The sequence below is a fragment of the Linepithema humile genome, chromosome 5 (genome assembly GCF_040581485.1).
Source record: "Linepithema humile isolate Giens D197 chromosome 5, Lhum_UNIL_v1.0, whole genome shotgun sequence".
In the NCBI taxonomy this organism is placed as follows: Eukaryota; Metazoa; Arthropoda; class Insecta; order Hymenoptera; family Formicidae; genus Linepithema; species Linepithema humile.
Genome location: NC_090132.1, coordinates 5418458 through 5432356, shown reverse-complemented (window position 1 = coordinate 5432356; position 13899 = coordinate 5418458). Strand labels below are relative to the sequence as shown.

The following is a 13899-nucleotide window of genomic DNA, read 5'->3' as shown; positions in this document are numbered from 1 at the left end:
ATCGCGTTACCATTAATTATTTCCTTAGCGTGCTTGGTGCTTCGAGACAATTTACAGGGAAGGGCTGCTGGCGAGGACGGTCGGCCTGAGATCAGAATGCTAATGCGAGTCCCGCGAGCCTTACGTGTGTCGACATTCACGGTAGATTATCGTCTGCGAGCACTCCTGACGACGCCTCCGTCGAGTAGTCTATATAACAGTCGCATTATGTTGTGTAGGAGACGGTGGATGAGAGTGTGCGCGGTAGATACTTGGCGTATTCGCGCAAGAAGCGTAATTAAGACCAGGCCCGAGTTCTCCTGTCTCCATTTTGCCTTCTGTCGACAGCGAAATCGGACTCGTGGCTGAAGGCATGCTAGTTAATGCGACAAGTTGTAAGTTACATCGCCTAATACACCGTTAGATCTCCTCGTAAATCCCGACTGTACTTGCTTAATTAAGTTGGATGCTCCGATTACCCATTATTGATGTCTCGAGGCAGACCTCACATAATCATTCATATGCATTTATTTGCCTGAGATTCGCTTCAGAAAATATTTTTTAGTCAGCTAATTTAAACGATTATTAAAACAAATAAGTCATATACATATTATTCTTTTTTCTATATTTAAATATTCCGTTATCGTATGATAAGGATATTTCACTTATTATGGATTTCAAATTTACATAGATTTGCTGTATAGAGTGCGATACTTCAAAATTACTTCAGACAAATTTGAAAAAATCCATTTAATAAATCCGATTCTGCGAAGCAAGAAATAAAAGCGCTTAAATTTTGAGATTTGCGCGAACACTCATGCCGTTACTCGTGTCTGCAGTTACTCGATTACGCAAATGCATATTCTGTTACAAACTGTGCATCCCACAAAACCACGTACCCGCCTAACTTGATTAATTAGTGTTTATACGAACTTCTATTTCAGGAAATTGTATAAACTGATTAAAAGTTCGAAATAGCTACGCTTACGGAACAAACGGCTACCTCATTGGAGAATAGCGACGAGCGTCAAATAATTGAATCATTCTGTCAACGAATTAGTCTGTTTTTCACTTAATTCTGATTTTTCAACAAACGCAATGCTTATTTGTCAAAAATATTGAGATGCAACAGCCATCTCTCGCTTCAATATTATATTTTACAGCTGCTTGTGCGGAACGCCTGATTTAAACATAGCGCCGATGCTCATAATACATCTTTGAATACAATTATATTTTATTGCAAAATTAATAACTAAATAATTCTACAATTTTTCAATACTAAGAATTTTTTAAATCTGATTATTCAGTCAGAGCTGATAGAAATGTCAGGATGATTTGATCCTCCTGCGGAAGAGAAATAAAGTGAAAGTCAATCCAACTTGATACCATCTGATTGCAGCTTCGACTGCTCGTTGAAGTGTAAACGTAGTAGTGGAAGATGTTTGCAGAATCGAAATTCTATTTGCAAAGTGAAATGGTCTGATTACAAATCTATTCCACTGCGTGCGTAACGCAAGACGAGGATAAATGCTGTCACGCGTTTACCGTTCATATTCATTAAACTTCCGGAAGAAAGCACATTCAATTCTCCTCGACGTTTCTTTGTCGCTTGACATATCATACTTGCATAAGCCTAGCTCGAAGTGCTATTATTATTAATATGAGAAAAATGTTAAACTCTCATCTAATCCCATAATCCCAATTACCGCATATATTATATAAGATCGATTTCACTGCAAACATTGCAAGAAAATTGATTTAAAGACGCTCTATTATCTAAGATCATTTATGTAGCGTTCAAATATATGTAAAATTTCTAGACATTTATGAATTTTTAGATTCATGAATCCATTAAAAATTTATAAAACTTAGAAATTTTTAAAGTTAAACAATTTTGAAATCTTTAGAGTTAGAATTGTCAAGGAAATAAAAAAAATTTTAATTGCCAATCTATCTTTTATAAGTTAAAAATTAAAGTAATATTCAATTAATATTCTATTTAACAAATATTATTATGTTTCATATATTTTGGTTTCCCAATATTTTGAATTTCTCTTTGTATTACGCGTGTTCTGTGTAGATTTATAATCAATCAAAAATAAACCACATTAGCGAAACAATTTGAAACCAATGCAGTGAGTTCGATTTTACATATTTACTCACCACGAATATAAGCGTGCAAAAGCGTGCTTCTCGCAAAATTGAATGCAAATTGCGCCGCTGTGAAACGAAATACAGCAATCACGCGGTTTGTCGATTTATATTAAACTTCTTAACACATAGTCAAACGGCTTCTAATATTCTAATAAGCATAAACACATGCAACGTTCTGCAAACCAGAGAGAAATAAATGATTGATACATACGAGCAAGCGCGACTTCGTGAATCATCAACAAGTCAAACAGAAGTCTCGTATGTGAGGAAAGTAGATAGTTGTCAGACGAAAGTACGCAACGTTTACCGAATTAAAGTTTGTTTAAACATTGGCACGAGCTACGGATAAGCCCGTGAAACTATGTCATGTTCCTGTAAAGTATGTCATGGAATTCTGTGGTAAGCGATGTTAAGCTTAACCCTTTTTCTTTGTCGTCTTTGTGATATGCTTCTCTCTATATTTTATTAACTTCAACTACAACTTTTGTTAACTTCAAACTTCAAACATTGTTTTGCAAGTAAAATCTATAATTTGCATTAAAAATGTTAAATCTAAAGTTTATATAGTTTATAAATAAATAAATAAATAAATCCTTGTTATGCAGCAAGGAAAAAAATAAGACAATACAGAACCTTTTGTAAATAACGTGAATTAATTAAATTATTTAAATACAATTTTACAGAACATATAAATGTTCCGGAAAGAATTGCAATTGTAAGAATATTTTCCATATTAAAAATCTGTAAAAAATTTAATCATTTTCAAAAGATTTTAGATAAGAAAAAGATTAATGGTAAAATAAGATTCTGTAAAATTTTATCCAGATTTCTATTAAACATAAAATGTTAAGTATAGTAAATTTTGAAATGTAGCAAATTAAAATGCATGTCACAGATTAATATTCATTCTTTGATTGTCATCAACATATATAATGTTGCGAAGAAGATATTTGATTACAACCATGCTGCGAATACGTGACGAAAATCAAGATTAAAGCTCGTAGCCTTTGCACATAATGAAGCTTAATAGCATGACGTGGTGACAAAGTACAAAGAAAATTGCATGCTGAATTCAAGAATATCCACTCCGCCATTTTCCCGTTACAGTATTTATGGGATCGTCTTTGCACTAACGTTAACACGTCGCGCGTTATTTTTCACGCATGACGCGACTAACGTACTCCTTTCCTTCTGCGGTCAAAAGGGTTCATAAGAAGCAACATAAAAGACATAAAAGATTGGAAAGCTTGCATAATTATATACCGTAAGAGAGTATTGCACACTACCGTCAAGACAGAAGACCGTTAATCCTTTTTTGTCTTTTTCTTTTTTTCTCTTGGCGGATAAAAATAGAGAAAAACACGTGTGTTGTAAAAATATTGAGAGAATTAAATGTGTCACGCGGAAAACGTTTTCTATTTGAAAATTATCTCTAAAACGTTGGATATACATCTTGTTTTCTTTATAGTGCATGAAATAAATATTGAATCTGGACGCGCGCGTATGTAGAAAGTGAATATTGAAACGACGTACTTTACGCAAATAATTATTTGCAGTACGATTGAAAAAAACATCCTCGTACTTCAACGATTGAATTAATTTCGCTCTTTCGCTCTGTTAAATTTATCCACAATTTTTATTTCTCTTATAATTTTAATGCTATAACGATCATAAAAGAAAATTCATAACATAAATATTCAATTTTATGGTTTTATTTATTAAATTTTTTGATATTCTGTCTTAAATATCAATATTTGATAAAACATTTATTAAAGTGAATTTTTTTCAGAAAATAATGGATAAATAGTATTATTATTCAATCGCCTTTGCGGTTTAACTTGTCGGAAACTTCCAACACGCAATATTACACAGATAACTGATTCCTTTGTGAAATATTAACAAGAAAATTGCAAAGATAAAAGCAGAGCAAAATAAATTAGAAACCGGGAATTGAAATAATTCCTATAAAATAAAAAATTCCTGTAATTTCTATAAAATTGAATTAATGTTTGAAATCAGGTTTTCGTTGTCATATTTTTTAATTATTTCTATCCTAACATACTGTCACTCTTAACAATGTAATTATATGCACAATGTAAAGAGAAAATTATTTAATGCATTTTAATTTTAAAAAAATTATAAAATTACATATGGTAACCAGTTTTTGAGACAAAAATGTAAAATATATAATTTTAAATATTAATATGTATTTGAAATAATCCTGCTTTTAATTTATCTATTTTTTGCAAAGCTAAAAAGAAGTAAAAACTTAATAAAAAAAAATAGCTTCTTGCTGACAAACAATAACGCAAGAAGACAATCGTCAGATAAATATCAAAACATGTGAATGTACTCGCAATTTCATCGCGATTTCTCGCGATTGTCACATTTGTTTGTGTTGTGAAAACGTAGTATAGCGCTTACGCACTTGTTTTATGTGGGCGACAAATTGACCTGTCTGGACTTCTGGAAAAATTCAGAGAATGCGAAACACTCACACACCCACATGTTAGCTGTGCTGCTGACGAGATTGTTCTCACGCACAACAATAGAGTGATGAATTGCTCACTTTCGCAGTTGGAAAATGTTCTCTATCCAGTTTAAGATGATTTATGTTATTTATTTTGGTTGTTTCTTGGATGCACTTATATAATTTTTCAGTCGTAAAGTAATGGCGGAAAATATACATATACATATAAAAAGTAAAAATAAAATGGGAAAAGATCTTCTCATTTTTCGAAATAATTATAAAAAAGTTTAATAATGCAAAAGAACTTTACTTCAAATTATGATTAATATCATAATAGTTGAATTTAAAAAAATTTGTTTAAAAAATAATTTTAAAAATCCAAGAATTAATTATCTAGAATTTATAATTAAAAAAACAATTAATCAAATAAATGAATAAAAAGTGGATAATTAATACTTAAATTATCTTCTACAAGAAAGATGTTTGACACATTTATTTGAAGAATAAAAATTTTGCAGTCGTGATATCTTCCCTTTAGAAACACAATATAACGTTTAGATAAATGGATAATTAACGTATCTTATTCTCTGCTTCTTTATTTGCCTACAAAATATATCGATTAAATCGTTAATCTTGATTATTGCGGAAGACGCGCGGGTATCTGTAACGACAAACATGCATATGTATGTATGCACATCAGCAAACTCGTGACGGAGACAAATGGCGTTTTCGAAAATGCTTCAGGTGGCGTTTGCAACTACACGTAGTCGCTTAAGCGGCATCGGATTAGTACAGCATACTTCGCTACTTCAAGGGCAAACCCTGCTCGACACTGCTCGAACTTCGCGCGCTGCATCGCTTCATGAAAATTTCATAAAAATTTGCATGAATGGGATGCACCTGCGAGCACCGCGCATTATTTGTCTTTGTCAAGTTGTTCTAGGACGACTAAAGGGATATTTGCATGACACATATCGCGCGGATACATTCCCCTTGGGGAGACCCTACTCTATCGCAGTGATATCTTAAGCATCATCGACAATTCTTTTCATCTCCTCTAACTCTGTCTCTACTCTTATTCTTGTTTTCTTTCGAAAAGCATCGTCAGCTCGTGGAAATAACCGTGCGAGAAAAAGTAAATGAGAACTGCACAAAGCAGGCCTTCGTGTTTCTGACATTCTGTTATATCGAAAAACAAACGTGTGATATCCATGTTGAATTGTGTGCATATAAATGTGGTGCTTGTGAAATATCGACAACGTTGTCTTAATCCTACGCTGAATAAAAAATATTTACGTAATCTTAAACGATTCTACATTAAAATTTCAATTATTATTTTGAACAAACATTCAATAATTAAATTTATGTAAACTGCAATATAAGCGTTTGCACTCTCTTTTTCATTCATTATCTCGACTATAAATCTCAAACCAGCTAATACGTCTTAATATTTGTTCTCATAATGAAATAGACTAGAACGGCGACGGCGAAGAGTGCGGCAAGGACAACAAACATCGAGCGGAAAGAGATCGAGAATGCGAGTTTAAATTTTAAATGAGCATCAGCAAGCTCAATGGTGCGTAAAGTCGATAAGTTGCTAATGTTCATAATAGCTTCTGAGCATTCCATTAGGAGATACTTATATCTTGAGATTATTAAATTATTTTAATTAGCAATTAAGAGAAAATACTTTCTTTGATTGATTGATTCAACAAATCACAATGTGCGCATGAGATCTTCCGTCTATATCTTATCAGATAAAAACATGTAATTTTGTTAATAAAATATATAAATGTATTTCCTTCAATAATATATATATATATATATATATATATATATATAATTTTACATGCTATAAAAAATTTAATATTTGTATTTTTTATTTTTATTGATAAAAATAATTGATGGTATGAACTTCAAATATAATTTTAATCACTAATAATTGCATATGTAAAATATAATAATGATAAATATTATATGTCAAAACCAGATATATATTAATTACTGTAATATATCTATATTTCTTGTCCAAATTACTACTATTATTATTCAAAGTCTTCTTTGAATAATAATAATGAGTTCAGCGCAAATAGAATTAAAATTTCATATGCAACGATATAAGTGTAAGATGCAAGAACAAATACAGAACATATCGTAAATAAATTTAAGACGAACACGACAATAGAGAAAAAATCACAATGCAAGAATGGAGGAGCAACGAATAAAACTTATCAAGAGTTTGTCGCCGCGTCGGAGTGCAGTCGACAGCATACGAGGATTTGATTGGATAGGTCGCTCGATTGCATATTGCATTCGACGAATATCGAAACCCCTTGTGCTCAATTAAATCCACGACAGCGCGGCCGATGGAATATCGAATTCATGGAGTTAAATCGCCGGACGGTAAAAAAGGAATTGCGTTCGCGAAATCACTTCGCTACAAAAAAAAAAGACTGGATAAAGCGGAAGTGAGTGTGGAGGAAAAATATTGACACAATGCAAAGCGTGTCGATAATTTCGGTTTTTCTCTATACTGTGCCCATTATGTCGCGCATCTCTCGAACTGTACGCAGACGACAGTTCTTTGCCAGCATACATATTGTATTTTGTCAGTCTGTCGGTGTTTTCCCTATAAAAGCACAAAAAGTACATCGAATGCATGTATTGATTAGAGCACGGCGTCAATTTTTACATTTCCATTTTATAAATTATATTATTTTTATTAGAATCATATATAACAAAGTTATTATATGCATATACTCATATACATCAAGAATTCTTCGTCAAAGTTGATTTTACCGAGTTAACCTTTTCGCTACCATGTACATTGAATTTCGAAGTTTCCGAAACTCTAACAAAGTTTCTTTGCTGAAACTCAATACATACTTTTAAACTACGAAAATGCTTTAAAAAAAACATTTTAGTGGTAAAAAGTTAATTTCCTTTCTTCAAAATTTTTTTCTTAAATCAAATCAAGTCGGTCAAGTCTTTTATCACACATTAAATGAAAAAGTAGCTAAATTAAACTATAATTCCTCCAAGAAATATAATACATTGCATTATAAATACGATTGTATGTTTTAAAGTACACCATTCTTTATATTTTTTATATAAAATTTTTATAGTGCACAATTTTTGTATAATATAAAGCACTGCATATCCGCGTATAGTTCGAAATACAGTTTGAGTATACAATTTTCAGAATGCACATCAGTTCGACGTTCGACGTGTGCTGTCAAAAATATTGCATATGAATTATTGCTTGTCAATATTTTGTTAGTTTTCGTATAATATCGAGTGACTAAGTACATCACGAAAATTTTCAGGAATATTGAAATTATTATATTTCACGCAAAACGTTAGATTTTTACTGGAAACAACATAAAATTAAATAACTGAATCTCGCGCGAAACAAATCGCTAGAACAGATTATTCGGATCGAAAAATCCATCCACATATCACGGTTGCGAAAACCACGTCAAAGCTTTGAAACAGAAAACTGATAGGAACAACGTAAAACTATCCTGTGTCGATTCTATTCGATTTTACGTGCCTGCCCAACTTTCATCACCATTCTCTCTGTACTGCTTATTTCTCGTTGAATCCCACCCGGATTTTTCAACCCTATATTTCCTCACCTAACGATTCCCGACAGATATCAGGATAAATGTTGTTTCAAGCTTTCAAACGTTCCATTCGTACATTATGTTTCATAATAAAACCATCTTCTTTCATGTCAGAAACATGTTTTCATATTGTATAAGGGATTTATAGAAGTAGACTTCATTTTATGATATATTTGGCATCAAAATGCCAACAAATTTAACCTTAATACCACAATTCGTATTTGTTTTCATTACATTGTCTTATCTGTGTTTTGCTTTTAAGTACACATCGTACTATAACTTTATTATCATAAAATCTCTATTATACACTTCGCTGCTACCTTAAGAGAAATTATGTTAATAATGAAATAACAAAAAATTGGGTTAATTCTGTATTAAAACATCAAAATTGATGATATTAGACTTTGGTAATCGTAAAACAGTGCGATACCATATGCGATTTAGAGCGTGCCGTCAATGCAGTTCTATGCTGGATGCTGAACGATTCACTACGGTTCAATGCGACTCAAGCTCGGAACAGAAGCGGGGCATCGTGACGTCAATGCACGCTTCCCTAAACCTTTGTCACCGCATTACAGTCGATCGACGGTAATTTTGCTGCGCTAACGGAACTAAAATCGGGCAGAGAAAACGTCAAATTTACGCGAGCGTAACCTTTGATGTGTTTTTTTACTATCGTAACTATATAACTATCGTACTGATGTGTTTAATTACTATCACTGTTCGTATGCAATATTTCAAAATTTCTTTTGCAAATATGTTTTAACTTTTTATAAATTATTTATCAAATATTATATTGCTTTTACTGAACAATCGACATTTTAAGCAATTTTTTATCAGTCAATTTTCAAAAATAAAATGTAGAGATACATTTTACAAAGATATTTTATTATCTATTTTTCGCAATAGATTTTTGTGCGTGCAACAAAATTCATTTTAATCATAATGCATTAAATATCAAGCCATTATTAGCAAGTAATGCGGAAAATACCTGCATGTGACATGGCAATTAATTTTTTTTCAATATATATATTTGCTTGCCTGTAATGTCAGCAGAAAATTTTATACATTGAACAACAGCACACATGTCAGCATACTGTAATTAGCAATCCAATAATTCAATCTCTAAATCCATTTTAAAGATTAATAAATTCATTTCTTTTATGTCGCAAAACCGCGTTTATCCACTTTTTATTTGTACGCGTAGAAGAAGCACAACCTGTTATTGATATCATGAGGTATGTGACCACATCAGCACAAAGTCTCATACCCTCTCTCTCCCTATCTCTTTCTGTCTGCATTCCATGGCACAGACGCGGAATCTTCTTCGCCACTCGAAAAAGAAAATAAAGGATGGACGAAACAGAAGAATGTCGATCGTCAATTAAAATATCTCACAAAACGATAAGCTTCTCCCTACCGGTCGCTGTTATTGTTCAAGGTGAGTCGCGATTTACCCGCCAGAAGATCAAATCTCGTTCTGCTCCTCTCGCTGTCCTCGTAGCCTTCAAGGTCGTCCTCGTAATCATCGTAATCCTCAGGGACGGGACCCGGATCCCTGTCCTTGTCGCTGACATTTCGCGAGAGATTGTTGCCGGGCGGAGGACCCCTCTGGATGGCTTGTCGCACGCGGGTCCGATGATCGTTATTGAAGAGAACTGACGGTGGCGGAGGCGTCGACAGCTGAGAGCCCTGAAGGCGACGCTGAAGGTAACGGGCCAAGAGCGCCTGTACCGCGTCTGTCTCCGCCGTGCCTGGAAGACAGAAAGAGAGACTCGCTCTCGTGATCAGTCGACAACAGCTTCCCGATCTTACGATATTCCGCTTGGTCCTTATATCCGCATTCTTATACTCCGTCTTTTGCTCTCGTCTCGCTTCTCCAATCGTCCATTTTCTCCTCCCATTCGTTCCTTTCCTCTTTTATCGTCAGTTTTCTCTCTCATTTTTCCATGACATGACACTCCTCACATTTTTCTCTCACAAGATCGGGAATAAAAAAGCTCGACTCGAGATCATCAGCAGTCGAGGGGTCCTCCTTTTTGCGTCATGTGCGAGATACGTTGGGTGTGCATCCTTGTGCAAGGTATAAAGATATGCCCGATCCACACATACACATATGATAAGCTCAGATGAAACGTGTTTAATGATGAGTGTGATTCTTCGTGCTACAGTGCGGCAGAAAGATTGATGGACTGTTAATTCCGAAAAAAATGATCATACTCGAAATGATTTTGGATATTCACAATCACCAGAAGATAAAAGTCACTGTATTTTTTGTACAAAAAGTAGTACACAAAGATTGTCGAAACAACAAAGGCATGCAAGATCTTCTAGCAAATCCTTCAAATTATTTTAAATGATAATAAATAATAGTGATGTTGGGGCAATGATAGTAATATAAAAATAAGAAAAATGATGCGCAAGAAAGAAAGATAATGTATAAAATAATTAAAGACATGGCTGTTCGTCTTTAATTTCGACGTATTAACCAAACACGATCAAATGTAATATGGAAATAACAGCGAAACGTATTCAAGCCCGCAGGACACTTCATTAGAGTGTCCATCTGCGTTTGATGTGCCAAGAGCATTCACGAATTGTCACTCAGCATCGACGGATACGCAATTCCTATGTCAACAGAGAGAAAGATTCGCAAACTACTCGATGTCGCTTTGTGAAAAGCATGCTAAACATCTAGGTACCATTGATTGTTACGCAGGAAATAAGGCAATTGCTAATATCGCTTCAATAGCATACAATTATAAAAAAGCAATGTCTTTTGCAAAATTTATATTAAAATTTAAATTAAATAAAGATTTTTATATTAAAATATATTCAATTTTGTTGAAATTTCCTGTTTCAAATATTCTTTAATTTAGAGAGAAAGTATATATACGATATATTAATTAATAATATTCTAATTATATATTTTTTTTAAAATACAAATATCAAAAATAGACGGAACATTAATATATTAATTATCATGTTGCAATTCTAAATATTTAAGTATAATTATTATATATTCTGACTGAAATATTATATATTCGAATTATTATATATTTCTGAGAAATTAATTTCCTCCAATTAAAATTAAAAACGGTTGATTTCTTTTACAGTAACTTCATAAAAATCAGCGTGTTGCTAAATAAATTTTATATAAGTTCAAAGGTAATTATAGAAACGGATGATTAAAGGAGTGCGGTGGATTAAACGACGGAGTCGTGGGAACTGTTGGAGGATTTGCGGCGACAAGAAATCCAATTTTCGGCGAAGTCTAGCACCGAGTGCAATTACATCGATTTCTTCCTGTAAGCTTGTTTGTTAGCACGGCTGTCTCGTAATCGAATTGGATCAATTGTATCGCGCGAATCCTATCATTTCTTTCGCTGATCCAGTTTGCTCCTTTTATTTTGGTCTTTTCTACTACACAGTGACGCTCGTGAAATTATTATTCTAGATATAGTGAGTAATTAAATCGCACAATCAAACGTTGATTTAATTTATGAAAAAGCGTCTTGCAAACCGGCGGAAAATGAGCAGCGCACGATGCGCGAGCTGTTTTCTTATTATATTTCGTGCGAACTGAAAAATACACGCTCGAGTTGACTGCAAAGGATCAACTTTCTGGCATGGAGGTGATGCCCCGGCAAGGATTTTCAGAGTCGGAATCTTTTTGCCTCGCGCAAATCTTGTTAGCCTTGCTTTCACACGCAGGCTAATTCGACGAATATCTTTTAAAAACATTGATAATTTATTTTTGCTACGTTATCCGTATTTGTCTAGCAAGTAATTAATATCATTTTTAATCTAATCACTGCAATATGTTCAATTCAAACCAATCAATAATTTGCAAAATTTACTGTATGTTTCTTTAATCGTGGAAAATCGTAAAAAATGATTTTAAGCAGAGCAAATCGTGATGTTAATTTAAATGGTATTGATCGATTGCAGAGAAAATTGCTAAAAAAAACCGATTGAACCTTGAAGCAAACGTTTAAAAAATATCGGATGAAACCACACGTGGTAATAACGTATCGCCCCGAATTTTCCATATTCAACTTGACGGGGAAACCAAACACGACCAAAACTAATATTTGGTGCGCGTTACGGCAATTAGAAATATTCTCGTACGCGCTTCCGCAAGACAACACATAAAGCGTTACCCGATATCGGAAAAATAATAAAACGCTATGCTCCAAAATATTCCACGATTTCATCTATTTTTAGCGAAAACTATCGTATCCAAGAATAATCACGCGGGACCTAAAAAATATTTCACCAATCGAATTTTATTCTTTATTATAGACGAAATTCTGCAGCCTACTTAATGGAAATGTCATCAAACGACCACTTACATTTAAAAACTCAATTTTAGAAATTATTACAAAAATGATTGCATCTCGAGAATCAAATAATTTTTCAGCATCGAGTAGTCCAATAAAAAAGTGGATCAAGTGGATAGTAAAATAAAGTTTAAGGGCGTAAAGAGTGTCAACGCAAACGATCGACTGCAGGAGACAGACATTCTCGTAAAAGAAAAATGCTGAATCCAATTGTGGAAGAGTATGAAAGAAATTGTGAAAGGACACAGATCACGCCGTACAGCAGATTGAGCGGATTTCTTTGCGTTTTGAATGCAACGTGAGATTCGTTCTAAGAAAAATTTAGCGGCGTTCTCAACCAAAAAATGCATATTCCGCGAGAAACCACAGCCGGCGTGCGGATTTCTCCAAACCGGAATTTTCTCGGACAAATTTCATGCCGAAGAAACCACGAAGCGACGAAGAATTTGCGAAGAAGCGGTCGAATGCCGGCTCCTCCTCAACGAGCAATTTCGGCCGCTCTGCGAAAAACAAAGCAAAAGCATCTCCAAAAGCGAGCGAAGGTATCTTCTCTTCGGCGAGATGGAATGTATTTCAAGGAAGAATAAAGCAACAGGAGTATCGCCGGGAAATCCGAAATATTTTCTTCGGAAGCGGAAAATTATCCCAGTCGAGTGCTCGCAGCGTCGCCAGAAGCGAAACGTTCAGAAAGAAAAATTCGCGATATCTTCGCGCACGAACGAAAGCACAAAAGGTAGAAGAGAAATTTGAGAATTTTCCAAGATCAAATTCGACGAAATGTCGCACGAGGCAGTCGTCGCTCAATTTCTCTCGATCTATTGCATATTAACGCTTGTTAAAACGAGAAAAATATTATATATATATGCATAATATTATATGCATAATATTTTGCGCGAAATAAACGAAAAAATGCGTCTCGACAAGCTCTTAATTTAAATATAAATTTGTTTTGCTTCGTCCACATCAAATTTACATTCTTAACAGTCCTTCGTCTCCGGAGTGGAAACTTACAATTTCTCAAACAAGCTATTTTCCTCGAAGCATCAACCGAATTCTAGAAACTCTGGATATCACGTGTCTCAAAATGACCGACGTGCCGAAATTCAAGATCAACCACACGACGATGCAATTGGGAAAAGATCGGCGAAGTCCGAGTGGAAGTTTTCCGAAATTACTGGACCGAGAATCTAGCCGGGGACTCACCAGAGGATTCCTCCTCAGTCGGAATCCCAATTCGGGCAGAAAATTCGACGGAAAACGCTCAACTTTCTGGGTTGAGCATTCCGCTCAAGCGCAAGATCAACTCATCGTCGTCGTCGTCGTCGTC

The 13899-nt window shown here is 34.2% G+C and overlaps 1 protein-coding gene across 5 annotated transcripts in view; it reads right to left on the bottom strand.

Moving 5' to 3' along the window:
* The window catches only part of LOC105670149 (uncharacterized), a 138327-nt gene that overhangs the window by 33617 nt on the left and 90811 nt on the right, over positions 1 to 13899 (bottom strand). For all 5 annotated transcript variants that reach the window (XM_012363494.2, XM_012363497.2, XM_012363493.2 and 2 more), the window contains one exon: positions 9687 to 9983. In XM_012363494.2, coding sequence (XP_012218917.1) covers positions 9687 to 9983 — 297 coding nt within the window. The remainder of the gene's footprint in view (positions 1 to 9686; positions 9984 to 13899) is intronic.